We start from the raw sequence: 27446 nt of genomic DNA on the forward strand, positions 1-27446 counted from the left end.
TAGTCATGGCAGTGGATGGTCACATTTATTGTCATACAAACCCACCCACCCATACACACACACATATAAACTTGTCAGGTTTCTTTGTACTTTGGAAGGTTTTTAAGGAATATTCGGTCTGAGATGCAGCTCGGCATGTACGACAGCGGCAACCAGAAGAATTTGGCGTCCCAACCGGGGGAGTAGCGAGCACGAGGATGAAGGGCTGAGATGGCGTGCTCCATACAGCTGACCACCTTCATCAGGTTGCCGTCTGTTAACTGACTGAATCTTTCGTCCACTTTTTCAATAGCTGAAAGAAAATCATGTTAGACATGAGCCCCAGCGTCATATTAACATTTTACATGTCATGTTCAATGTAAGAAAATAAATCTTTCATCAGAAATGTAACCATAGCTACGACAGAGAGAGGTATAGGCCTGTTTGAACAAGCTGGCACAGCTCAGCAGTCAGGGCTTAATATCAAACATTTTTGCCCTGTGACACGATAATTATAACTTTGCGGGCTAATTCCATCCCAGAAAGAACCAAGAGGAGTTTTACAAATGTGCGGCAGGCAGGTCAGGTGCCTGCAGGAATGAATGGACTTCCAGTTGTTTCACATATGCATGCAGAGCCGTGTGGAAAAGATGCATTATATTTTCTTCTCTCTTAGTATGTTAGCAAACAAAGGGAAAGCTGCAGTGAGTCCAGTCACCATGTTATGACCAGAGCCTTTTCCGTTCCATTTAGGTGTCAAGTATGTCCACCCGAGTTTCTAAAAATTGAAAGGGAAGTCTGAGCCATCTGGCACTTCTCCTGTGGAACCATATTTTGCCTGGAGAGCTACAAAAACTGTGATGTTGCACAATGTAACTTGGCATAATATTCATGTAAAGTTAGTTACTGCATGTACTGGTACAGACCTTGTTCCCAAAGTAGAATTTGAAAATGAGTCATTTTTATGTATATCAACAAAGGTGTGGCATGGCACGAGGGACACCTTCAGACATTTATTAATTGATTAGAGTGTATTCTAAATTCTTGGCTTGTATGGTTAAAAAAACTGCCACTACTGCTTTGTACAGAACATATTTTACACAAAAACAGTTAGTATTGTCTGTTATTGCAACTCACTCGATGCCAGGTATTGGTCCCCATAGCTGTCCTTGATGTCCTGAGGTAATCTGGCCCAGAGCCTCTTCAAGTCGTTTTTCAACAGCATTGTATCCGTCACATTCGTTCTGAAGAACCCTGGTTCAATGCATGCTACCTTAACTCCGAAATGCGCCATGTTTATACTAAAACACAAAATGAGCTTCTTTAAGTCCAGACATCAAGACTGAGAGGAACAAAGTGTGTGCAGTAATACTGACATCTCCTCTCCTTACCGCAGGCTGTCATTGAAGGCCTCCACTCCGTACTTGGACACACAGTACGGTCCACCAAAAGGACTAATGCGCCCAAACACGCTGGCAACATTTACCACTCTCCCTTTGGCCTTCTTGATGAGTTGCAAGACGCTCAGTGTTACGTCGATGACGCCGCACAGATTGACTGCTAGCATGCCCTTGTAATCATCTATGGTGAGCCAGTCAGTCGGACCGGAGGGCACCGCAACTCCAGCGTTGTTCACAACAGCCCACAGACCTGCAGCAACACCAGTAGAAGACAAAAGCCATGCAAAAGCTGCAACCAGGAGAAACCACTGCCTGTACTGCCACAAATACCATACTATGCCTTGTTTGTTTCATCAGCCACTCACCCTTCTCTCCAACCAGACTCTTGATTTGTGCTGCTACTCTGTTGACACTATCCGAGTCGGTCACATCCAGGTGGACGGTGGTCAATGTGTCAGAAGTTGTCTTCTTCAGCTCATTCTCTCCCTTCTCGGTGTAACAGCCTGCGATGACAGGGAAACCCAGCTTGTTCAGGTGTTTCGCCAAGAGATTACCAAACCCAGAGTCACAGCCAGTGATGTACACGTATTTGTCTCCTTTGTTGGAAACCCTCTTGGTTTCTCTGTACCAGCGACAGATGAACCAAACGGCCACCAGCCCAAGGATGTACAGGAACATTTTTCTGAGGAGAGAAAAGTAAAACATGTTATTATAAAGAAGTTATGTGTAAAAACATAACTTGTTGACTGACATGGAACCACAAGAAGACTGTATGTAATAATGTTTTGGTTGTCTGAATGTTAATTGGTCTGACCTGTGGATGGGTCTCTGTCCTGGAGGTTGTACCACAGAGCAAGATGAGCACCAGAAGCAGCCATACATGGTGTGGCTCATTAACTGACCACCTGTTTTAAATCATCCCCACCTTTCAGTACACAGCACACCAAGGCCTAGACTGTAAGAGGCTTGGAAAATGGGCACTTTCATATTAGGTTGTGTGTGGTGTAAACTGTTGTTGATAAAGCCATAGATTATTAGACTGCATTTTTAAAGAATTTAAAGAGTGACTAGATGAGTGACTAGATCTGGCCACTGTGGAATAAGATTGGTCATATTGTTAGCTGCCAAATTATCACTCTACAAAATTAATTTCTCTTTGAATGTGTTAATGATTCTGGATAGATTCTGTCAATTGCCCAAAAAAGCATCAAATAATCACTTTAATGTGAGCCCGCACAGAGTTAAGACGAAGCTCATATCCACCATCATGATATCAGTTCGGTTATCTCAGATCACACAGAGAGGCTTTGTCGAGCCAAACAAAAAAACTGTCTCTGCCGAACTTGCTTCGTGGCACACCTCCTGTTGACAACTGTTGCAGAGTGTTGTTACAAAGAAAATACTTACGTTGTTTTCGGTGAGTCCGTCCGTCAGTTGCGAGGCCCCCGCAGAAACACCGATAAGATGAACGGGACAGCACAGGTTTTGTGTTTGTTTGCATTTGTACCCGTGATGCCGCGATTTGAGAGTCACTTCCGGGTACGTTATGAATACGCCTCAACAGCGCCATCTGCCGGTCATAACACCTTAAAACGTCATAATGACGGAGAAGATGGATTACATATGTATTTTTATTATATTATATTATTTTATTTATATAATCCATTTATATTTATTTATTATATTTATTTTTTAAATAATTATCAATTATAAATTATAAATATTATCAATAATATTTTTAAATCTGTTTTAATGACTTTATATTCAGGGCCACCATATATTTACTATATACACTATATATTTAATATCTTATATTAGGGATCTTTTTGGTGTCATTACCAGTACAAGGCTGCATAAGAAAGTATATTTTGTGTGTTTGGATTATATTTGACCACAGAGATTCAACTCACAGTTGTTATACCCCTTCCTATTACTGTGAATAATAACAGGTTGTAAAGATGGAGCAAACTCCAAAACCAGGCTCTCCACTACTTGTCTTATAGTGGGCATTAACCTCCAAGCATCTGCTTGATGATTATATATATTTTTTTGCTGTCTCAATAAAGACATATAATTACAGCATGTTCATACTTTTCTGTTATGTCCTCAGAGAACCCATGAGGAATTTACACAAACAACGGTGTGAAGCCAGTTTTATAGTAGAACTAATGGAATTTTCTTCCCCTGCAGCATAATGCTGCTGATGAAATGTCAATAGTTCTTTTAACTAGCTCAATATTTGCTGAATAAACTCAGAAAATGCTATTAAAATAATACACAGCCACAATTTTACTATTATGGTTTTATTGTATAATGTTTGTATTGAGACGGTTCTTAAATGTAATGCTTTTTCTTCTCTCTTCATCAGCTTCAAACAGACAGCAGACAGACAGACTGTTATCCTCTCACCATGACAGCAGTCACTAGGACTAGGGAGACTAGGGAGAAACTAGTTCCTGCTGCTGACATGGGCAGATGATTCCATTTTTATGATCTATCATCTTGTTTAAAGTATCAAAACATCCTGAAATGTCACATGTATTTCTATCAGCCTGAGAATAATATTCTTATCTCCTTTCAAGTTTGTTTCCTGGGAGCGATGTAATTATTTTAATGACTCACCCTGCACTTGGGCACATGTAGTACTAAGTTTGTGTCCAATGAAACACGTTCTCAGTGTGCCTTCCATTTTAGCTCTCTACTCTTTAAAATTCATTGCTGTCTGATTTGTGTATAAAATGCACTTTCCGCTTCACTCTTCTCCATTTTCACTGTGACTCTCGCTTCCAGTCACTGGCACAGCTAGTGCACATATTACCATTAAATTGTATTAATATTTCTTACAAATATTTTCTGTTCACAGGTGATAAGTCAGTGCACACTTGGTTGATTCGGGACAGCAAGCATGAAGAAATCAGTCAAAGTGACATCTTTAGGTGAGTGAGCTAAAAAAAATCACCGCTAAATCGCTAAAAAAAACAGCTAAAAAAATCACATTTATAAATTAATTTTTAATATATTTAGAAACAACAAAGCAATGTTAATCAAATCTAAATGCAATTTTTGTAATTGCTTCTGCAGAGAATCAGAGTGGGTAAGGACACTTCATGTTATCTGAACTGTAATAAAAAGTTCAATTAGTATACTTTAGTGTAATTTGTTGAACATGTCATGTTAACAGAGATGAGAAGAAAAAAGAAAAGGAGCTGAGTGTTGGATTCTTTCAGCTGGTAAATACAACATGTTCTGTTTTGTGTAAAAAAGCCTGATTCTTAACAACATTGCTAAAGTCTTTTTAACAGAAACTGACACTTTCCTTTTTTTCAGTTTCGATTTGCCTCCTGTAAAGACATTGTGATGATGGTGGTGGGGAGCATTTGTGCTTTCATACATGGTGCAGCTATACCTGTTATGCTTCTGGTGTTTGGCCTGATAACAGATACACTTGTGGCTTATGGCATTGAGGTAGAACAGCTGAAAGACCCAAACAAGGAGTGCAAAAACAACTCTATCTATTGGACTAATGGCTCAGTGTTTGAAACAGCTGAAAACAGTACAGTCTTCTGTGGGTAAGTCATCTTCATATCCACTGTGGATAGAGTGAGGAGTTGTTAGTACTCTCAATCAATTGTCTTGCCAGAGTGGACCTTGAAGCAGAGCTGGCCATATTTGCATTATACTATTTTGCAATTGCAGTAGTGGTTATGTTCACTAGTTTTTTTCAGGTAAGTTTGCATCAGCAGGATCTGATCAGTATTTATGGCATGTTATACCTAATCATTTTCTATCGTAATGTAGATTTGGTTATGGGTGACGGCGGCCACAGCTCAAACTCAAAGAATCAGAAAGACTTATTTCAGAAAAGTAATGCGAATGGAGATTGGATGGTTTGACCAGAACTCTGTTGGTGAACTAAACACAAGGATTTCTGAGTAAGTAGGGATTCTGTATCTGCAGATCAAAGCTTTTGTACAACACATTTCTCTCATTTCCTTTGTTCCTTTTCAGTGACATCAGCAGAGTCAACAACGCCATCAGTGATCAGATGTCTCTGTTCCTTGAGAGGGTCGCTGGGTTTGTGTTTGGCCTGGTGATTGGATTCGTTATTGGATGGAAGCTGACTTTGGTGGTCATAGCAGTGAGCCCTGTCATTGGTCTTGCAAGTGGACTGATGGTTTTGGTAGGAGTTCACAAAAATGGAGTATAGGTAAACCCAGAGCTGCGTGGTATGAATGTTTTCTTCTTTCCACCTGAAGACTGTGTCCAAACTGACAGAACGAGGGCTGCAGGCCTATGCAAAGGCAGGAGCAGTGGCTGACGAGGTCCTGTCATCCATCAGAACAGTGGTAGCTTTTGGAGGGGAGGACAAGGAGGCTGAAAGGTAACTTTATAAAGCCTGGAGCAACCACTCTGTAATCTGAAATGACATTAAATGTGAGTCTTGAGCAGGTATGACAGAAACCTTGAGGAAGCTCAGACTTGGGGGGTGACAAAGGGCACCGTCGCAGGGATGTTTCAAGGAGGCGTGTGGATCATCATTTTCCTGTCTTTTGCTTTGGGCTTTTGGTATGGATCTCAGCTGGTCATCGAGACTGAGGAGCTGACTCCTGGGGGTCTCATTCAAGTAAGTCAACCTAAATAGAACTAATGTACTGGAAGTATTTGGAACACAGTTTGCCTCACCCTGTGTTTGTTTTTAGGTTTTCTTTGGAGTACTCATCGCAGCTATGAACCTGGCCCAGGCCTCAACATGCCTGGAGGCCTTTGCTTCTGGTCGTGCTGCTGCAAAGTCTATCTTTGACACAATTGATCGGGTAAAGTCTGGGTGTTGCTTAACCACAATATAATAGATTTTCTTGAATAAATGTTTGTCACTGTTGATTGAGCCGCTGGGGTAAATATGCTGTAGTTGGTCACTCATAGAGACTGAGAAATGAAGCAAACTTACTCAGCACAACCCTCACAGTTGCACAGTTAATTTTAAAATAAAATATATTCGTTGTTACCATTCTCTTAGGAACCAAAAATTGACTGTTTATCAGAAGAAGGCTACAAATTAGACAAAGTCAAAGGTGACATAGAGTTTCTTAATGTGTCTTTCTACTACCCAACTCGTCCTGAAGTTAAGGTAACTCTCTTTGCTGGGCATTTGTTTAAGTCTTGTTGTTTTTCTAATGGAACTCATAAAACAGGTTCTTTTTCTACTTTTTCAGATTTTAGATAGCCTGAGTATGCAGATCAAAGCGGGAGAAACCACTGCTTTTGTTGGACCAAGTGGATCTGGAAAGAGCACCACCATCCAGCTCATTCAAAGGTTTTATGACCCCACGGATGGAATGGTAACAATCACCTTGACAAATGACCACAGAGCAGATATAGTCAAAAGCTTCATTTTAATGTCTTTAAAATCTGATTTCAAGGTGTCGTTGGATGGCCACGACATCCGTACTTTAAACGTCCCATGGCTTCGCTCTCTAATCGGCATCGTAGAACAAGAGCCAGCGCTGTTTGCCACGACCATAGCAGAGAACATCCGGTATGGTCGTCCTGGAGTAGCCATGGAAGACATAATCCAGGCAACAAAAGAGGCTAATGCTTACAGTTTCATCATGGCTCTACCGAAGGTAAGTTCAGTGCGAACGCAACACAAATGGGCTCACAGTCAGTCAGAGGAAATTCCTCTATGCTTAATAAAAACACTAAACACTCTGTCAATTACCTGTTAGAAATTTGATACTTTGGTGGGTGAAGCTGGATCCCAGATGAGTGGAGGACAGAAGCAGAGGATTACCATCGCTCGGGCTCTGATCCGAAACCCAAAGATCCTGCTGCTGGATATGGCCACTTCTGCCTTGGACAATGAAAGTGAGGCTGTAGTCCAAGATGCTCTGAACAAAGTGAGACACTGTCATACATGTAACACACCTTCACCTCATCGACATGTTGTCTTGTGGGAATTAACTCCATAATGATTCTGAAGGTATGCAGAGGGAGGACAACAATTTCCGTAGCCCACCGTCTTTCTACAATTAGAAACGTGGATGTCATCGTTGAATTTGAGCGTGGACAGGCTGTGGAGAGAGGAACACACAGAGAGCTAATGGAGAAGCAAGGCATCTACTTCAATCTTGTCACCCTGCAGAACCAAAGCCTGTTTGACACAGCTGATGGTAGAGTCTATGTGGAACTGTACTGTAAATAATATTTTGACCATATTTGATCTGTGAGTTTTGAACATTTTGTACAAGGTAAACTTTATAGTTGAAAAACTGTGTTTATCTCTGAGAAAGTACCAGTTGTCCTGGTTGTACATCTTGTACATCTACACAAGATGCTGTACATGTAACTTTACTCTCTGTTCCCACAAGTGTATCTTAAAAGATGGATTACCAGGTTTCTTGATGTGTTCGATTTTCAAACAAACAAAATGTATTTCAGAGATGTATTATATTGAAAGTGCTTATATTTCCCCCCTCTAGATGTGATTGGTGATGCTCTAAAAGATTTTGAGCTAAAAGTGAGGAGGTCCAATAAAAGGTCTGGAAAATTCAGATCAGAATTCAGATAAAACAGATTAAATAAAAACCCATTATCCTGTTTACAATAATTGTTGATACTAATCCTGCAGGAACTCTCTTCGGCTTCGATCTAAGAGCCAACCGTCCAGTGATTTTGGATTCTCAGATTCACTCTCGGGGAGCCTCAAGATTCCTTTGGATAAGGACTACACAACTGAAAATGTACTGAGAATCCCTTTAATGCTGTGTAATACATTTTTGGAGTTGAATATCTCTAACCCTTGTCTGTTAACAGAAACTTAAGGATGATGAAGACAAACCTACAGAAGGTGTTCCACTTGCACGTATCCTCAAGTACAACCAGCCTGAGTGGCCTTACATGCTAGTGGGCTCAATGGCAGCTGCTGTAAATGGAATACTCATTCCTGCGTATGGTGTTCTTTTTAGTCAGATTCTTGGGGTAAGGATTGAAGCTTCATGAGGTGTCTCATGACAAATGTGTGCTGTTTTCAAAAGTGAATTAGTGTGTTTCAACAATGATGTTGTCATTGTTTGTGATTTCTTTAGATATTTTCCATTCCTGACGTAGATGAGCAGAGGAGGCAAACTAATGGGATCTGTTTTCTGTTTTGCATTGTTGGTGTGATTAATTTCTTTTCGCACTTTATACAGGTTTGTGTCAGAATTATTTATTTTATCATTTATATTTATGTGCTTGAATAGAATTGTGACCTTTCTACCAACTAAAGTAGAACTGACAGCCAGTGACAGGGGTGGGCTTTATCACCAAAAAAATGGGTTGGGAAGAATTTAACCATGTTTAGCATAGTGAAAGTTCTGTTTTGATCCAAATTATTTGTTATTGCCCCCACAAAAATGTAAGAAACGGTGCAACGTGTGGAGGATGTGTTTGAATAGAACCAGCTGGATTTACATGTGGACTCATTTAATGTCTTAGGGGTATTGTTTTGCTAAGTCTGGTGAACTGCTTACCCACCGTCTGAGGAAAGTTTGGTTCCAAGCCATATTAAAACAGGAGGTTGGCTGGTTTGATGATCCCAGGAACAGTCCTGGAGCTCTGACCACCAGACTGGCCTCAGATGCATCCATGGTCCAAGGGGTGAGTTACTACGTATTTATAGGCCTTCATGTATATTTCACATAGGAACATGTGAGATATGCTGATACACACCCGCACACGACAACCAACTATTATCGGTAAAATGTTTTGTACATATGACTGGACTAATTTCTACAGACAACAGGCACTCAGCTTGGCATAATCGCCAGCTCACTAACTACCATAGGATCCTCGATCGTCATTGCTTTCTACTTCAGCTGGAAGTTGGCCTTGTTGATTTTGTGCTTCCTACCATTCATTGGGCTGTCAACAGCATTCCAAAATAAAATGCTAAAAGGTTTTGCAAATGAAGACAAAACGGCCATGGAAGAAGCAGCTCAGGTAAGCTCCCATCTACCATCAATATGATTCCAGATTACCTAGGCTAAAGTAATCTCTTCCCCAGGTATCGGGTGAGGCTCTTGCCAACATCAGGAGCATTGCAGGTTTGGCCACAGAGAGGTCATTTGTGGAATCATTTGAGCAGAAACTAGAACTTCCATATAAATTTGCCATGAAGAGAGCCAGAATCCATGGGCTCTGTTTTGCTTTAGCCAGCAGTTCTATCTTCATGGCATATGCTGCTTCATATAGATTAGGAGGCCACCTGATCAGCTCAGAGGGACTAGAGTATGTTTCAGTTTTTAGGTTGGTCAGACCTTTGTTTTTGTGACATGTTGGATATGGTGTGGTGATTAGTAAACTCTAACACTGTGTGCATGTGCTGTTTCTCCAGGGTGGTTATCGTCGTACTATATAGTGGGAAGGCCCTGGGCAAATTTTTCTCCTTCACTCCTGACTACACCAAAGCCAAACTTGCTGCTGTTGAGTTTTTCAAACTGGTGGACAGAGTTCCGAAAATCAGCACAAGCCAATCAGATGGAGAGAAATGGGTGGATGAATATAAATGTGCATCACATTTTAGTAAAATTGTATATAATGAGAAGTCACTGTTACATTTACTTTGTTGTCTGTCTTTAGAAGGACTTCAGAGGGGCAATAGAGTTTGTGAATTGCAAGTTTACCTATCCAGCAAGGCCAGATGCCCAGGTGTTGAACGGCCTGGTTGTGTCTGTGAAGCCTGGTCAGACATTGGCACTTGTTGGCACCAGTGGTTGTGGAAAAAGCACCAGTGTTCAACTCCTGGAAAGGTTCTACGACCCCGATGAAGGGCAGGTGGTGAGTGTTGACCGATTCACTATTCAGAAGGTCCCAAGCCATTCATAGTTTTGTAACTCTAACACCTTTTATTTTCAGTTGATTGATGGCCACCCATCTCATGCAGTCAATGTGACCTTCCTAAGGTCTCACATTGGCATTGTTTCCCAAGAGCCAGTTTTATTTGACTACAGCATATCGGAGAACATACAGTATGGAGACAACACACGCACTGTCAGCATGGAAGAGGTTGTTGAGGCCTCTAAGAAAGCCTGCCTTCATGACTTTGTGATGACACTTCCTAATGTAAGTGAAAACACTTTATTCAAATGACCACTGTGTATGATTGAGTGGCATCTAGTGGTGAGGTTTCACATTGCACCCAACTGAATATCCCTCCAAGTGTGAGTGAATATGTAGACAATAACCCACAGATATGACTGAATTGAACTGGGTCCTTCTGTCTTCCTCCACATATCTCTCTACTTATCAAACTTGCAGAAATATCATACTAAAGCAGGTGCCCATGGATCCCAGCTGTCACTGGGACAAAAACAACGCATTGCTATTGCCCGGGCCATTGTCAGAAACCCTAAGATCCTGCTCTTAGATGAGGCAACCTCTGCCCTGGACGCAGAGAGTGAAAAGGTAAGAAACTTTATTTTACTATGTCAGTCCAGCCACACAAAAAATGAAACTTTCCTGCATGTGAATGTGACAGAGGTCTGTTTTCCTGCAGATTGTCCAATCCGCTCTGGATGAAGCGAGAAAAGGACGAACATGTATCGTCATCACTCACCGGCTCTCGACCATCCAGTCCGCAGACGTCATAGCAGTGATGTCAGATGGAGTTGTCATAGAGCAAGGGACACATGACACACTCATGGCCAAGAAGGAGGCTTATTACAAACTGGTCACAACAGGAGCTCCTATCAGCTAGGCGCTTGCAGCAACAACAAATCAATTGTACATTTGTGTGCCTATGTCTTGTTGTCAGAAGTTTAAAGCAAGAGTTTTAGTAATGTAGTTTTAATCATGCGGTGATAAACAGTGTACTATTGGTTCTGGGGTTTGTGATAGCTCTCCATAAAGTCATGGACAGGGGCACCAATGATTTTAATGGCTGTCTTCATTATTCGATTCTGACTGGGGCCTTTCTGTGCGTAGTTTGCATGTTCGCCCCGTGCCTGCTTGGGTTTTCTCTGGGTGCTCTGGCTTCCTCCCACATTCTAAAGACGTGCTTGTTAGGTCAATTGGTGACTCTAAATTGCCCGTAGGTGTGAGTGTGAGTGTGAATGGTTGTTTGCCTGTTTATGTTGTCCTGTGATGGACTGGTGACCTGTCCAGGCTCTCACCCATAGATAGCTGGGCTAGGCTCCAGCCCTGCCACACTGCAGGACTAAGCGTGTTTGGATGATGGATGGATGGACCATGCAGCTCCTAGGAAATGAGGCTGATTTTTAGAATGCGTTTATGTCTTCTGTGGAAGGTGGCAAGGGGATACGAGAGATGCCAGAGATATTGATTGTCTCTGGCCCTCACAGTATAGACGTCCAAACTCACCCACTGTGCTCAACATGGGTTTATTGTAACAAGGATGGAACACAGAACACAGATGTCCAAAACACATTGTTTGCTTCTATACATGCTTTCTAATCATAATGCTCATTTTATAAATATGCAATAGAATAAGAGAGACTGCTGCAATCATTGATCACACTGCCAATGCTATACATGGGACTGGTTACAACTGTTGCAGAGCATTGTTACAAAGAAAATTACGTAAGTCCATCCATCAGTTGTGAGGCGTCCCGCAGAATGGATGAGCCAGCACAAGTTCTGTGTTTGTTTGCATTTGTACCTGTGATGCTGCAATTTGAAAGTCACTTCCGGATAAGTTATGAAAGTGCCTCAACAGTGCCACCTACCGCCCACACTGCCATATAACGTCAAGATGCTGGAAGAGATGGATCGATATTGATTTTGTTCTAACTCGCCTAGCCATCACTATTTGTTGCCTGTCAACGTAACTCCAATCATTTCTTTTGCCCCATTTTTTTCCTGCCTCTTCTTCTAACTGTTGTTCTGTTGTTATCATAGAATATATTTGACTTTGTCCTATAGTGGGCATTAACCTCCAAGCATCTGCTTGATGATTATATTTCTATTTTTGCTGTTTCAATAAAGACATATAGTTATGGCACATTCATACTTTTCTGTTATTATGTCCTCAGAGAATTCAAAACGTTACACAAAGAACTGTGTGAAGCCAGTTTTATAGTAGATGAATCTTCTTCCCTTGCAGCATAATGCTGCTGATGAAATGTCAATAGTTGTTTTAATTCAATATTTGCTGAAGGAACTCAGAAACTGCTATCAAAATAATAAACATTATTTCAAGTACAGACAAAAGCCATCATTTTTCTATTATGGTTTTATTGTACAATGTTTGTATTGAGATGGTTCTTAAATGTAATGTGGAAGAAGGGGTCCAGTGAGGAGTGCCGGTTCTGTACATCTGACTTTTGTTGCATTTAATCACATATGCAAGAAGCTGGGTGAAACTAAAACTCTTGAATATCTTTATAAATAGAGAGAGTTAGTGCAACGCAACCTCACTGCTGTTTTTCGTGCGTCCTCTCCTCTTTGTCCTCTCTTCATTAGCTTCATCTTTCGCTTCCTAAACTTCCTGAACCTGACCGGCTGCTCCAGCATCACAGACTGAAAATATTTTTTTCACAGTCATGTACCAACATTCAGTGACAGACAGACAGACAGACAGACAGACAGACATTTATCCTCTCACCATAACTGCAGTCACTCTTGATAAGGAAGAAACTAGTTCCTGCTGCTGAAATGAGCAGATGATTCAATTTTTTAATGATCTATCATCTTGCTTAAGGTATCAATACATCCTGAAATGTCACATGCATTACTATCGGCCTGAGAATAATATTCTTATTCTTCCACCTGTACACCTGTATCTAGCCTGATGGAAAATGTAAAATAATAAAAAAAAAATTTATTGGACTTTTCTTAACTTTGTTTCCTGGGAGCGATCTAATTATTTTAATGACTCATTCTGCACTTAGGCACATGAACTAAGTTTCTGTCCAATGAAACATGTTCTCAGTGTTCCTCCTACATTTTTAGCTCTTTACTCTTTAAAATTCACCGCTGTCTGATTTGTGTATAAAATACACCTTCCTCTTCACGCTTCTCTATTTTCACTAAGACGCTCGCTTCCAGTCACCGGCACAGCTAGTGCAAATATTACCATTAAATTGTATTAAAATGTCTTACAAATATTTTCTGTTCACAGGTGATAAGTGAGTGCACTGTTGGTTGATTCGGGACAGCAAGCATGAAGAAATCAGTCAAAGTTGTGACATCTTTAGGTGAGTGAGCTACAAAATCACATTTATGAATTAATTTTTAATATATTTTGTGACAACAAAGCAATGTTAATCAAATCTAAATACAATTTTTGTAATTATTTCTGCAGAGACTCAGAGTGGGTAAGGACACTTCATGTTATCTGAACTGTAATAAAAAGTTAAATTAGTATACTAAGGTTTTAGTGTAATTTGTTAAACATGTCATGTTAACAGAGATGAAAAGAACAAAGAAAAGGAGCGTGTTGAATTCTTTCAGCTGGTAAATACAATTGTTCATAGTTCATGTTCTACAAATCAGTTTTGTGTAAAAAAGCCTGATTCTTAACAACATTGCTAAAGTCTTTTTAACAGAAATGGACACTTTCCTTTTTTCAGTTTCGATTTGCCTCCTGTAAAGACATCGTGATGATGGTGGTTGGGAGCATTTGTGCCGTCATACATGGTGCAGCTATACCTGTTGTGCTTCTGGTGTTTGGCCTGATAACAGATGCACTTGTGGCTTATGGCATTGAGGTAGAACAGCTGAAAGACCCAAACAAGGAGTGCAAAAACAACTCTATCTATTGGACTAATGGCTCAGTCTTTGAAACAGCCGAAAACAGTACAGTCTTCTGTGGGTAAGTCATCTTCATATCCACTGTGGATAGAGTGAGGAGTTGTTATTACTCTCAATCAATTGTCTTGCCAGAGTGGACCTTGAAGTAAAGATGGCGATGTTTGGATTACACTGTTTTGTAATTGGAGTAGTGGTTATGTTTACTAGTTTTTTTCAGGTAAGTTTCAATCAACAGGATCTGATCAGTATTTATGGCATGTTATACCTAATCATTTTCTATCGTAATGTAGATTTGGTTCTGGGTGACAGCGGCCACAGCTCAAACTCAAAGAATCAGAAAGACTTATTTCCGTAAACTAATGCGAATGGAGATTGGATGGTTTGACCAGAACTCTGTTGGTGAACTAAACACAAGGATTTCTGAGTAAGTAGGGATTCTGTATCTGCAGATGAAAGCTTTTGTACAACACATTTCTCTCATTTCCTTTGTTCCTTTTCAGTGACATCAGCAGAGTCAACAACGCCATCAGTGATCAGATGTCTCTGTTCCTTGAGAGGGTCGCTGGGTTTGTGTTTGGCCTTGTGATTGGATTTGTTATTGGATGGAAGCTAACTTTGGTGGTCATAGCAGTAAGCCCTGTCATTGGTCTTGCAAGTGGACTGATGGTTTTGGTAGGAGTTCACAAAAATGGAGTATAGGTAAACCCAGAGCTGTGTGGTATGAGTGTTTTCTTCTTTCCACCTGAAGACTGTGTCCAAACTGACAGAACGAGGGCTGCAGGCCTATGCAAAGGCAGGAGCAGTGGCTGACGAGGTCCTGTCATCCATCAGAACAGTGGCAGCTTTTGGAGGGGAGGACAAGGAGGCTGAAAGGTAACAATATAAAGCCTGAAGCAACCACTCTGTAATTTGAAATGACATTAAATGTTAGTCTTGATCAGGTATGACAGAAACCTTGAGGAAACTCAGACCTGGGGGGTGACAAAGGGCACCATCGCAGGGATGTTTCAAGGATGCGTGTGGAGCATCATTTTCCTGTCTTTTGCTTTGGGCTATTGGTATGGATCTCAGCTGGTCATCGAGACTGAGGAGCTGACTCCTGGGGGTCTCATTCGGGTAAGTCAACCTAAATAAAACTAATGTACTGGAAGTATTTGCAACACAGTTGGTCTCACCATGTGTTTGTTTTTAGGTTTTCTTTGGAGTACTCATCGCAGCTATGAACCTGGCCCAGGCCTCAACATGCCTGGAGGCCTTTGCTTCTGGTCGTGCTGCTGCAAAGTCTATCTTTGACACAATTGATCGGGTAAAGTCTGGGTGTTGCTTAACCACAATATAATAGATTTTCTTGAATAAATGTTTGTCACTGTTGATTGAGCCGCTGGGGTAAATATGCTGTAGTTGGTCACTCATAGAGACTGAGAAATGAAGCAAACTTACTCAGCACAACCCTCACAGTTGCACAGTTAATTTTAAAATAAAATATATTCGTTGTTACCATTCTCTTAGGAACCAAAAATTGACTGTTTATCAGAAGAAGGCTACAAATTAGACAAAGTCAAAGGTGACATAGAGTTTCTTAATGTGTCTTTCTACTACCCAACTCGTCCTGAAGTTAAGGTAACTCTCTTTGCTGGGCATTTGTTTAAGTCTTGTTGTTTTTCTAATGGAACTCATAAAACAGGTTCTTTTTCTGCTTTTTCAGATTTTAGATAGCCTGGGTATGCAGATCAAAGCAGGAGAAACCACTGCTTTTGTTGGACCAAGTGGATCAGGAAAGAGCACTGCCATCCAGCTCATTCAAAGGTTTTATGACCCCATGGACGGAATGGTAACAATCAGCTTCACAGACAAACACAGGGCAGATACAGTGAAAAGCTTCATTTTGAACTTCAAAATCTGATTTCAAGGTGTCGTTGGATGGCCATGACATTCGTACTTTAAACGTCCCATGGCTCCGCTCTCTAATCGGTATTGTAGAACAAGAGCCAGCACTGTTTTCCACGACCATAGCAGAGAACATCCGGTATGGTCGACCTGGAGTAACCATGGAAGACATAATCCAGGCAACAAAAGAGGCTAATGCTTACAGTTTCATCATGGCTCTACCACAGGTAAGTTCAGTGCGAACACAACTGTGCTCACAGTCAGTCATAGGAAATTCCTCTATGCTTAATAAAAACACTAAACACTCTGTCAATTATCTGTTAGAAATTTGATACTTTGGTGGGTGAAGCTAGATCCCAGATGAGTGGAGGACAGAAGCAGAGGATTACCATCGCTCGGGCTCTCATTCGAAACCCAAAGATCCTGCTGCTGGATATGGCCACTTCTGCCTTGGACAATGAAAGTGAGGCTGTAGTCCAAGATGCCCTGAACAAAGTGAGACACTGTCATACATGTAACACCTCAACCTCATTGACATGTTGTCTTGTGGGGATTAACTCCATAATGATTCTGAAGGTATGCAGAGGGAGGACAACAATTTCCATTGCCCACCGTCTTTCTACAATTAGAAACGTGGATGTCATCGTTGGATTTGAGCGTGGACAGGCTGTGGAGAGAGGAACACACAGAGAGCTAATGGAGAAGCAAGGCATCTACTTCAATCTTGTCACCCTGCAGAACCAAAGCCTGTCTGATACAACTGATGGTAGAGTCTATGTGGAACTGTACTGTAAATGATATTTTGACGATATTTGATCTGTGATCTTTTTGAACATTTCAGTCAAGGGAACCTTTATAGGTGTAAAACTGTGTTTATCTCAGAGAAACTAAGAACCAGTTGTCCTGGTTGTACACCTACACAAGATGCTGTACATTTAACTTTACTGTCTGTGCCCACAAGTGTATCTTAAAGGATGGATTACCAGGTTTCTTGATGTGTTCGATTTTCAAACAAACAAAATGTATTTCAGAGATGTATTATATTGAAAGTGCTTATATTTTCCCCCCTCTAGATGTGATTGGTGATGCTCTAAAAGATTTTGAGCTAAAAGTGAGGAGGTCCAATAACAGGTCTGGCAATTTCAGATCAGAATTCAGATTAGACAGATTAAATAAGAACCCAATATCCTTTTTACAATAATTGTTGATACTAATCCTGCAGGAACTCTCTTCGGCTTCGATCTAAGAGCCAACCGTCCAGTGATTTTGGATTCTCAGATTCACTCTCGGGGAGCCTCAAGATTCCTTTGGATAAGGACTACGCAACTGAAAATGTACTGAGAATCCCTTTAATGCTGTGTAATACATTTTTGGAGTTGAATATCTCTAACCCTTGTCTGTTAACAGAAACTTAAGGATGATGAAGACAAACCTACAGGTGTTCCAGTTGCACGTATCCTCAAGTACAACCACCCAGAGTGGCCTTACATGCTAGTGGGCTCAATGGCAGCTGCCATAAATGGAACACTGATTCCCGCGTATGCTGTTCTTTTCAGTCAGATTCTTGGGGTAAGGTTTAAAGCTTTGTGAGGCATCTCATGACGAATGTGTGCTGTTTTCCAAACTGAATTACTGTGTTTCAGTAATGATATTGTCGTTGTTGTTGGTTTCTTTAGATATTTTCCATTCCTGAAGTAAATGAGCAGAGGAGGCAGACTAATGGGATCTGTGTCCTGTTTTGCATCATAGGTGTGATTAATTTATGTTCACACTTCATACAGGTTTGTTTCAGAATTATTTATTTTATCATTTATATTTATGTGCTTAGATGGAATTGTGACCTTTCTACAAACTAGAGCTGAACTGACTGCCGGTGACAGGGGTGGGCTTTATCATCAAAAAACAGCAGAGAAACTTGTTGTAGTTGGGAAGAGTTTAACCATGTTTAGCGCAGTGAAAGTTCTGTTTTGAACCAAATGACTTTTTATTGCCCACACAAAAATGTAAGAAACAGAGCAACATTTACATGTGGACTTAATGTCTTAGGGGTATAGTTTTGCTAAGTCTGGTGCACTGCTTACCCGTCGTCTGAGGAAAGTCTGTTTCCAAGCCATATTAAAACAGGAGGTTGGCTGGTTTGATGATCCCAGGAACAGTCCTGGAGCTCTGACCACCAGACTGGCCTCAGATGCATCCATGGTCCAAGGGGTGAGTTACTACGTATTTATAGGCCTTCATGCATCTTTCACATAGGAACATGTGAGATATGCTGATACAGACCCACACACAATGAGTGTCGGGCAACTATTATTGGTAAAATGCTTTGTACATATGACTGGACTAATTTCTACAGACAACAGGCACTCAGCTTGGCATGATCGCCTGCTCACTAACCACCATAGGATCCTCGATCGTCATTGCTTTCTACTTCAGCTGGAAGTTGGCCTTGTTGATTTTGTGCTTCCTACCATTTATTGCGTTGTCAACAGCATTCCAAAATAAAATGCTAAAAGGTTTTGCAAATGAAGACAAAAAGGCCATGGAAGAAGCGGCTCAGGTAAGCTTTCATCTACCATCAATATGATTCCAGATCGTTCACCCAGGATAAAGTAATCTCTTCCCCAGGTATCGGGTGAGGCTCTTGCCAACATCAGGAGCATTGCAGGTTTGGCCACAGAGAGCTCATTTGTGGAATCATTTGAGCACAAACTTGAACTTCCATATAAATTTGCCATGAAGAGAGCCAGAATCCATGGGCTCTGTTTTGCTTTAGCTAGCGGTTCTATCTTCATGGCATACGCTGCTTCATATAGCTTAGGAGGCCACCTGATCTGCTCAGAGGGACTAGACAATGTTTCAGTTTTTAGGTTGGTAATACCTTTGTTTTTATGACATTTTTGGTATGGTGTGGTGATTAGTAAACTCTAACACTGTGTTCATGTGCTGTTTCTCCAGAGTGGTTATAGTCGTACTATATAGTGGGAAGGTCCTGGGCAAATTTTTCTCCTTCACTCCTGACTACACCAAAGCCAAAATTGCTGCTGTTGAGTTTTTTAAACTGTTAGACCGAGTTCCTAAAATCAGCACAAGCCAATCAGATGGCGAGAAATGGGTGGATAAATATATATGTGCATCACATTTTAGTAAAATTGTATATAATGAGAGGTCGGTGATACATTTACTTTGTTGCCTGTCTTTAGGAGGACTTCAGAGGGGAGATAGAGTTTGCGAATTGCAAGTTTACCTATCCAACAAGGCCAGACGCCCAGGTGTTGAACGGCCTGGTTGTGTCTGTGAAGCCTGGTCAGACATTGGCGCTTGTTGGCACCAGTGGTTGTGGAAAAAGCACCAGTGTTCAACTCCTGGAAAGGTTCTATGACCCCGATGAAGGGCAGGTGGTGAGTGTTGACCGATTCACTATTCAGAAAATTAGTCCAAAGCCATTCACAGTTTTGTAACTCTGACAGCTTTTATTTTCAGTTGATTGATGGCCACCCATCTCATGCAGTCAACGTGCCCTTCTTAAGGTCTCACATTGGCATCGTTTCCCAAGAGCCAGTTTTGTTTGACTACAGCATATCGGAGAACATACAATATGGAGACAACACACGCACTGTCAGCATGGAAGAGGTTGTTGAGGCCTCTAAGAAAGCCTGCCTTCATGACTTTGTGATGACACTTCCTAATGTAAGTGAAAACACTTTATTCAAAGGACCACTGTGTATGATTTAGTGGCATCTAGTGGTGAGGTTTCACATTGCACCCAACCGATCCCTCCAAGTGTGAGTGAACATGTAGACAATGACCCCACAGATATGACTGAATTGAACTGGGTCCTTCTGTCTTCCTCCACATATCTCTCTGCTTATCAAACTGTCAGAAATATCATACTAAAGCAGGCGCCCATGGATCCCAGCTGTCACTGGGACAAAAACAACGCATTGCTATTGCCCGGGCCATTGTCAGGAACCCTAAGATCCTGCTCTTAGATGAGGCAACCTCCGCCCTGGACGCAGAAAGTGAAAAGGTAAGAAACTTTATTTTACTATGTCAGTCCAGCCACACAAAAAATGAAACATTTCTGCATGTGAATGTGACAGAGGTCCGTTTTCCTGCAGATTGTCCAATCCGCTCTGGATGAAGCGAGAAAAGGACGAACCTGCATCGTCATCATTCACCGGCTCTCGACCATCCAGTCCGCAGATGTGATAGCAGTGATGTCAGATGGAGTTGTCATAGAGCAAGGCACACATGACATACTCATGGCCAAGAAGGAGGCTTATTACAAACTGGTCACAACAGAAGCTCCTATCAGCTAGGCGCTTGCAGCAACAACAAATCAATTGTACATTTGTGTGCCCATATCTTATCGTCAGAAGTTTAAAGCAAGAGTTTAAGTATTGTTTTTTTAATTATGCGGTGATAAACAGTTCACTATTGGTTCTGTGGACTGTGATCTGAGCTCTCCATGAAGAAGGGCACCAATGACTTTAATGGCTGTCTTCATTATCCTCTTACATTTTTATTGTTATTGAACCATGCAGCTCCCAGGAAGTGAAGCTGTTTTTCAGAATGCATTTATGTCTTCTGTGGAAGGTGGTGAGGTGATGAGAGGGATGCCGGAGGCTATTGATTTCCTCTTGCCCTTACAGCATAAACGTCCACCCTCCATACCCAGACATACATATGTTTTTTTTTTTTTTTAGGTATGGCTTAGCATTTAACACATGCACTTAGCACAGTTGCCTCATCTCAGTGCCAGACCTTAGGTGCCACTGGATGCTAAGCATGGTGATGGTGAGAAAAGACATGGAAATGTGTGTGGTGGGGAGTTTTCTAATCTATTTAAATCAATATCAATATCAAATATTGTCTGAATTTGCCCTAGGAAAAGATTTTATGTGATAAACAGAGCAGGATGTACATACTGTACATATCCAGAGGTGATGAATCAGTAGGACATGGTAGATGCAGAAAGTTACAGAAGGATATCGTCAGATATGTTGTTGTTGGTTATTATTACGCCTGAATAATCTTACATGATATTCATATTTTTTTTACATGATGATTACCTGCCCTGCCCTAATGTGTGTCACCTGTGTCTGATTGTCTGTGTATTCAATGTGTGTGTTTCACCCTCAATCGTCGCCACATCGTGTTGTGTATCCAGCAATCTACAGTACATCCGGATTGTCATGTTACAGCCTCATTCCAAATTGTATTCAATTATTTCTTACCTCAAAATTCTACTATATCTACTTTGTTGATCCACCTTTGGCAGCAATTACAGCCTCAGGTCTTTTTGAATATGATGCCACAAGCTTAGCCCACCTATCTTTAGGCAGTTGTGCCCATTCTTCTTTGCAGTAATTCTCAAGCTCCATCAGGTTGGATGGGAGACGTCTGTGTACAGCCATTTTCAGGTCTCTCCAGAGATGTTCAATCGGATTCAAGTCTGGACTCTGGCCGGGCCACTCCAGGACATTCACAGATCGGTTCTGAAGCCAATCCTTTGATATCTTGGCTGTGTGCTTCGGGTCGGTGTCCTGCTGAAAAATGAACTTTCACCCCAGTCTGAGGTCATGAGTGCTCTGGAGCAGGTTTTCATCCAGGATATCTCTGTATATTGCTGAATTAATTTTTCCTTCTATCCAGACTAGTCTGCCACTTTCTGCTGCTGAAAAACATCCCCACAGCATGATGCTGCCACCACCAGGCTTCACTGTAGGGATGGTATTGGCCTGGTGATGAGCGGTGCCTGGTTTCCTCCAAACATGACGCCTGGCATTCACACCAAAGAGTTCAATCTTTGTCTCATCAGATCAGAGAATTTTGTTTCTCATGGTCTAAGAGTCATTCAGGTGCCTTTTGGCAAATTCCAGACAGGCTGTAATGTTACCATACAGGCCTGATTGGTGGATTGCTGCAGAGATGGTTGTCCTTCTGGAAGGCTGTCCTCTCTCCACAGAGGTCACCTCCCAGACTAAGACTCTTCTACCCCTATTTAGACGGCCGGCCAGCAAGGAAGAGTCCTGGTGGTTCCAAACATCTTCCATTTATGAATAATGGTGGGCCAATGTGCTCATTGGGACCTTCAAAGCAGCAGACATTTTCTGTATCCTTCCCCAGATTTGTGCCTCAAGACAATCCTGTCTTGCAGGTCTATAGACAATTCCTTTGACTTCATGCTTGTTGTTTGTGCTCTGACATGCACGGTCAAATGTGGGACTTTGGGACAATTGAATTTACCACAGGTGGACTCCAATTAAGCTGTAGAAACATCTCAAGGATGATCAGTGGAAAAAGGATGCAACTGAGCTTAATTTTGAGCTTCATGGCAAAGGCTGTCAATACTTATATAATATGTTTTCCCAGTTTTCTATTTTTAATAAATTCCAAAAAATGTAAAAAAAAAATCCACATTGTCATAATGGCGTATTGTGTGTAGAAAGGGTAAGAGATTAATTTAATACAATTTGGAATGAGGCTGAAAAAGTGAAGCGCTGTGAATACTTTCCAGGTGCACTGTAAGTTACCTCTTGTGCATGGCCAGGTCTGTTTTTGTATGCTTACCTTTGTTTGGGGTCACTCAGAAATGTCCTTTAAAAAAAACAAAAAAAAAACACTGTTTCACTGTTGTCACTTTTTCAATGAAGATAACATTAAAGTAATCAGACATTGCTAATATGGTAAATTACTATTAGTTTAGAGTGGAGGTGATCATCACATACCAGACACATGCCGAGTCCACAGAGATGGTCTGTCTGCACAAAGAGAGTTTGCAGTGGCATTTATTAGTTAACGCTGCATACGTACTAACATTGGGCCTTTTCACATGTGATGGATGGTCCAAATGTGGTAATGACTCATTACAGTAGAAGTGAAGGGTTGCTCCCAGAAAAGAACGGATTACCATTTGAAAGTAAGATTGAACCAGGGCAGCCATATGGAAAATAAACAGAAAAAGTATTATGTGGGTCACCCACTGTCATTGACATGAGGTTAAGGAAGGTGTGGCATTCCTTGTTGTTACCGAAGTTTTGAACAACAAGCACACACCAAAGCTGTAGACAAATCAACGCACAAGCCTTTTCTTCACAAACAGACAAAGCACTATGAAGCCCCTCCTACTCAGTTCAGATCACTTTTTATCTCAGCCCGGCATCATAAATCATTCAATGACGCCATGGCAACAACCGCAAGATCTTCAATATGAGCTCAGAAGGAATAAAATAGGTAGGGGTTAGGCATTTTAAGACATGTTACAAAAACTGTTTAGACCCATGCTGTGCTGCCATTATTTGTGGACCAGTGCTTTGTTTAATATTAGCCGTTGCACACACGAAAAGACACTGCCCTGCATAACCCTCTTGATCCTTTCAGCCTCATTAAAATTCTTATTCTCAGCAAACATTGCAGTTTATTGACAAAATTTATCATCTTTAGGGTTTATTTCAGTTTCTGATCTGTGCACTTGAAAAATGTGGACAGTAATATCATTTGTACTGGATGCTTGTAACATTGGTTGGGGCCCATTTGAAGTGCCACAGATTGGCCACCAGGTGGGATAAATTTGCAACAAAAACATAATAGTTTCACTGTTAGGAGTTTAGTATTACCCCTGACTACTTTGTCAGGTTCCTCGGAACATTAGTGGCGATGTAAAAATTTATTAAGCTGTTTTTTAAATTGCTTTGTTGATTTGTAAGCAGCCAAATACATGCGTGATGATTTCGCTTATTCGGCGGACTTCTATAAAGGACCTGTGGGGGCTGCACTGCGTATTTGATGTATCTACTCTGCCGAAAATATCAGAAGAAGAAGAACGTGAGTGACGCACCAGGAAATGGGATTTCCGGTTATCGGGGTCCAGTCCGCCCCCTTCTGTACAGACCGCGGATTTTTGAAAATAACGACTGGTTCAGCAGCAGCACGCCAAGCAAGAGACGTTGTTGTTCAGCCTCGTTTTTGAGCTTGTGAGTACTGCATCCACTGTTGGACCAACCAACTGATCTAATGTTCTGTTGCAAATGAGTTCTTCGGTTAAATTAGCTTCTTATCTAACGCAAACTCCGGAGAAGCTAATAGACGGCTAACTGACGGCTAGTGTTTCCCAGCTAGCGTTAGCATAAACATGCTAATGTTGGCAGATGGGCTCCTAAGATGAAGGCAACCAGTGCAGTTTAGTTCAGTAGAGTTGATTTGAAGTACATCGAGGGCTCTCGTTATTTCAAACCAGTGATTCGTTGTTATTTAAATTCATTAAAGCTACTCTCTTGTCTATGAAGGGTGATGCTTTCAGTGTTTGACAACAGTAATGCTGTTTTCATTAGTTTTTGCACACAATACATGAGCTGTCTCCGTTCAGTGACTGCATCCTTCTTCTGGATGCTCAGCTTGCTCTCAAAAAGAAAACTAACCTAACAAAATATGAACCTTGAATGAATAAAGCAGTCTGTAGCGTTTTTACACTGTTACAGACTTTATGGTGAAATATACAAATCATAAGCTTGAGGTTATTTCTCTCCCAACACAATATGAACACCTGCAGTTAAATGTGAAAAAAATGTTTAACAGTGTACCTTCTGTGTGTTTTGTCATGAATCACAGATACACGAATATCATGATGTCCATTACTGACCCAAACCTGAGTGATAGGTTTGCCAGTGCCATGGAGGAGATCCACAACAAACAGCTTGAAACATATGCAGACACAATTGAAAAGACAGCTGAGCTGTCTCAGTCACACAGGCAGTTTGTAAAGATGGCTCTTGGTAAGTTTCAGATTATTTGTCATTTGAAATTATATTTATATAACTTTTTTATGTGATTAAGAATACTCTTTGTGATAGGACAAATAATGTGATAATCAGAATCAGAAATACTTTATTGATCCTACTGTTCCAATATGAGGAGTTTCTCTCTGCTTTATTTAGTTTATGACAAATGTATGACTCATCAGCTGAGCACCTGAGATATTACCCATGCAGTTGTTACTTGGTAGCTGTTTTTTAACACTAATGCTTAATTTGGCTAATTGAGAATGCTGTTTATTGCTGATGTTTTTTCTGTGATGCAGACACATGTTTGAAGAAATGTAAGGATGATGAGTTGCTGTTTGAGACGATACAGACTTTCAAAAGAGGTGAGTTTCTGCTCTAGGCCACAACAGTTTTTCTTCGTTATTTTACACATGTACCTCAGTTGTAGCTGTGTTTGTTGGTAATCACGATACACCATCTGTATTTTTGTTGTAACATATTTTTAGACAATAATGGTATACTTTGTAATGCATCTTCAACAGCTTCATTTTGCTGTGCTTAGTGTGCTAAGTTGTATTTGGACTGACACAGTGCTTGTCTCCCAGACCTGAAACAAAAGAATGCAACTTTGAAACAGAAGCAGAATGCCTTATCTGAAGTGATGTCTGAGATTCAGGAGAAGGAGATGCAGAAAGAGGAAATCATCCAGAAAATTGAAAAACTTAAGGAAGATCAATCTAAAAGAAAAGAGTGTAAGACAATCTTGACAATATCAAATGTTAAATGGCATAAGAAGGTCGATAATTAAACCCTGCATGTTTGTTTTGTCTTCAGTAATTGAGTCTCAATACAAAGCAAACAAAAATAGACTGAGGAACCTCCAGAAAGCTAGACTAGTCTTTCAGGACCATTTGGGGTTGGAGATACGAACGATCCGTGGCGAAACGCAGTTGGTGAAAGGTAAGCAGCAAGCACAGTTTATGAATGGGTCTTGTTTTTACAGATTTAAAGTAGTGTTCAATTTCAAAATCAAAAAACTGAAAGTTTGAGGGTTGGCTCTTGGGTGCACCTCTTACCTCAACTTTGTGGGTGTTCAGGCTAATGAGATCCACATCAAGATCAACATCAACATAAAGTGCTTTAGTGAAAAAAATGTTGTACTAGTTAATGATACACTTTAGAGGATGCAGTAGCAAGAGCTGCTGTACATGAGGTGTGCCTGTAACAGGAAAAACTGCCACATCTTTGTCAAACACATAACAGTAATTACAGCACGTCTCAAGTAAAGCATTAGCAAGTTGAATGTTAATTTTTTCTACCAACAGTGAATTAGGATGAAGTATACCTCTGCATTCACCTGTTGCCATGGTGAACTGTAGTATCAGCTCTGTTTACGTCCTTTTTTTCATTCAAAATTTGAACTAAGATTGAACATACATGACAATTTCTGATTGTTGTTTCTTATAAAGGAGAAAAGTTGCAGTTTGTTTTCCGAAACATCAACCCGTCTGATGAGGACAGCGCTTATGTTGTCACAATGGGGATAACACAAAACGGATCATACCAGAGTAAGTTACACACTTTGTATCAGAAGACTGTATGTCATAGCATGTGAGCAGTTTATGGTAGTGAGTCTTTCAAACAGACTCTTATAATCCTTCAGCAATATTACTTACAAGAAAAACAGAATCAATTTAATAAAAATCATGCAATGGTTTTAATCAACACAGCAGATAAAAGTAGTTAAGACGTTGGAGACTTCTCAGTGGTATTTTGGGCCTATTCTCCTCCACTTGAACTGCTCCAGTGTTGAGATGTAAGCAAGCAAGATGTAGCATAAGAATGAACCAGTAATTTCTTGTCAACTGTCCTTTGGTGCTTTTGCATGTCTGTCCTGTCGAAAGAGCCTGACCTTTAACCAGAATGGATAATCCTCTGATTTTAATTTTTTCCTTACACAGATTTAAAGCCGTCTGTGACACAAACAGCAAAGCAACCCCATACTTGATTGAGGATTAACAATCCTCAAAGTTTGTTTGAAAAAACAGATTAACTAAATGAGAATATATTGGATTATTCTAGCCTGATTAGTTTAGCTGCATATGAAGAAGCAGGGCCTGGATTTAGGTCTTTTCTTGTGTTTTGTTGATAATAATACAAGCACAACAAGTTTAATCATGTCTTCCATTTTTTCAGTTGTGTCTAGTGACCCCACACTGGAGTGTTTGCCAGTCTTGGAGAGGCGGCTTCAAGAGACCAATAATTTAGCAGCATTCCTGGCAAATGTCAGGGAGGAGTTTATCTCTCTGACGCACTGCTAAGATTGGAAGGAAGGACAGAAACAAAGTCTGCTCTGACCTTCTTGCTGCAATGTGAACAAATAACAGCAAAGAAAGAAAGTCCAGTGGAAGTGGACTGCAGGTTTGTAAATAGAATGTAAACTGCCTCAATAAGACATTAAGATAATACACACTTTTAGTGATGTGTTTTTTTCTGTCCTCAAAACAAATAACAAATCATTTTCATATTAATGTAAACTATTTTATTTTGCTATCATTGTTCATGATACATGTGTAGGGATATCAATGTAATAAAGTTGATAAATACTTTCAGAAGTTTGGTTTATCTGTGCATGCAGTATAAATAATCGAAAGCTGATACATGTTAA

At 40.7% G+C, this 27446-nt stretch overlaps 4 protein-coding genes across 4 annotated transcripts; 3 read left to right on the forward strand and 1 right to left on the reverse strand.

Moving 5' to 3' along the window:
• On the reverse strand, positions 1–2906 carry dhrs9 (dehydrogenase/reductase (SDR family) member 9). The gene is made up of 5 exons (XM_028393093.1): positions 2787–2906; positions 1745–2061; positions 1371–1629; positions 1117–1280; positions 1–292 (listed from the first exon to the last, which is right to left on the reverse strand). The coding sequence occupies exons 2-5, from the start codon at positions 2055–2057 to the stop codon at positions 75–77; spliced, it is 954 nt and encodes a 317-aa protein (XP_028248894.1). The 5' UTR covers positions 2058–2061; positions 2787–2906; the 3' UTR covers positions 1–74.
• Positions 2907–4984: 2078 nt separating this feature from the next.
• On the forward strand, positions 4985–11193 carry LOC114453836 (bile salt export pump-like). The gene is made up of 23 exons (XM_028433748.1): positions 4985–5104; positions 5178–5311; positions 5388–5559; positions 5636–5760; positions 5829–6003; positions 6080–6193; positions 6397–6507; positions 6593–6718; positions 6800–7003; positions 7106–7276; positions 7360–7549; positions 7859–7916; positions 8008–8119; positions 8193–8357; positions 8465–8569; positions 8856–9017; positions 9156–9359; positions 9424–9665; positions 9754–9910; positions 9999–10196; positions 10275–10481; positions 10677–10823; positions 10915–11193. Exons 1-23 carry the CDS (start codon positions 5084–5086, stop codon positions 11113–11115), a joined length of 3501 nt encoding a protein of 1166 aa, XP_028289549.1. The 5' UTR covers positions 4985–5083; the 3' UTR covers positions 11116–11193.
• Positions 11194–15327: 4134 nt separating this feature from the next.
• LOC114453873 (bile salt export pump-like) lies at positions 15328–20335 on the forward strand. Its single transcript, XM_028433806.1, is given in 18 exon segments — positions 15328–15435; positions 15639–15749; positions 15835–15960; positions 15995–16243; positions 16341–16511; positions 16593–16782; positions 17090–17147; positions 17239–17350; positions 17424–17585; positions 17693–17797; positions 18063–18224; positions 18370–18573; positions 18642–18883; positions 18972–19128; positions 19217–19414; positions 19497–19703; positions 19897–20043; positions 20135–20335. Coding segments are annotated over 18 exon segments (2889 nt in total). The 5' UTR covers positions 15328–15348.
• Positions 20336–23877: 3542 nt separating this feature from the next.
• Positions 23878–27390, forward strand: spc25 (SPC25 component of NDC80 kinetochore complex). The gene is made up of 7 exons (XM_028393410.1): positions 23878–23992; positions 24627–24790; positions 25096–25161; positions 25384–25530; positions 25613–25738; positions 26248–26346; positions 26975–27390. Exons 2-7 carry the CDS (start codon positions 24640–24642, stop codon positions 27097–27099), a joined length of 714 nt encoding a protein of 237 aa, XP_028249211.1. The 5' UTR covers positions 23878–23992; positions 24627–24639; the 3' UTR covers positions 27100–27390.
• The last annotated feature ends 56 nt before the right edge of the window (positions 27391–27446 follow it).

This window comes from Parambassis ranga, chromosome 21 (assembly GCF_900634625.1).
Source record: "Parambassis ranga chromosome 21, fParRan2.1, whole genome shotgun sequence".
Classification (NCBI taxonomy): Eukaryota; Metazoa; Chordata; class Actinopteri; family Ambassidae; genus Parambassis; species Parambassis ranga.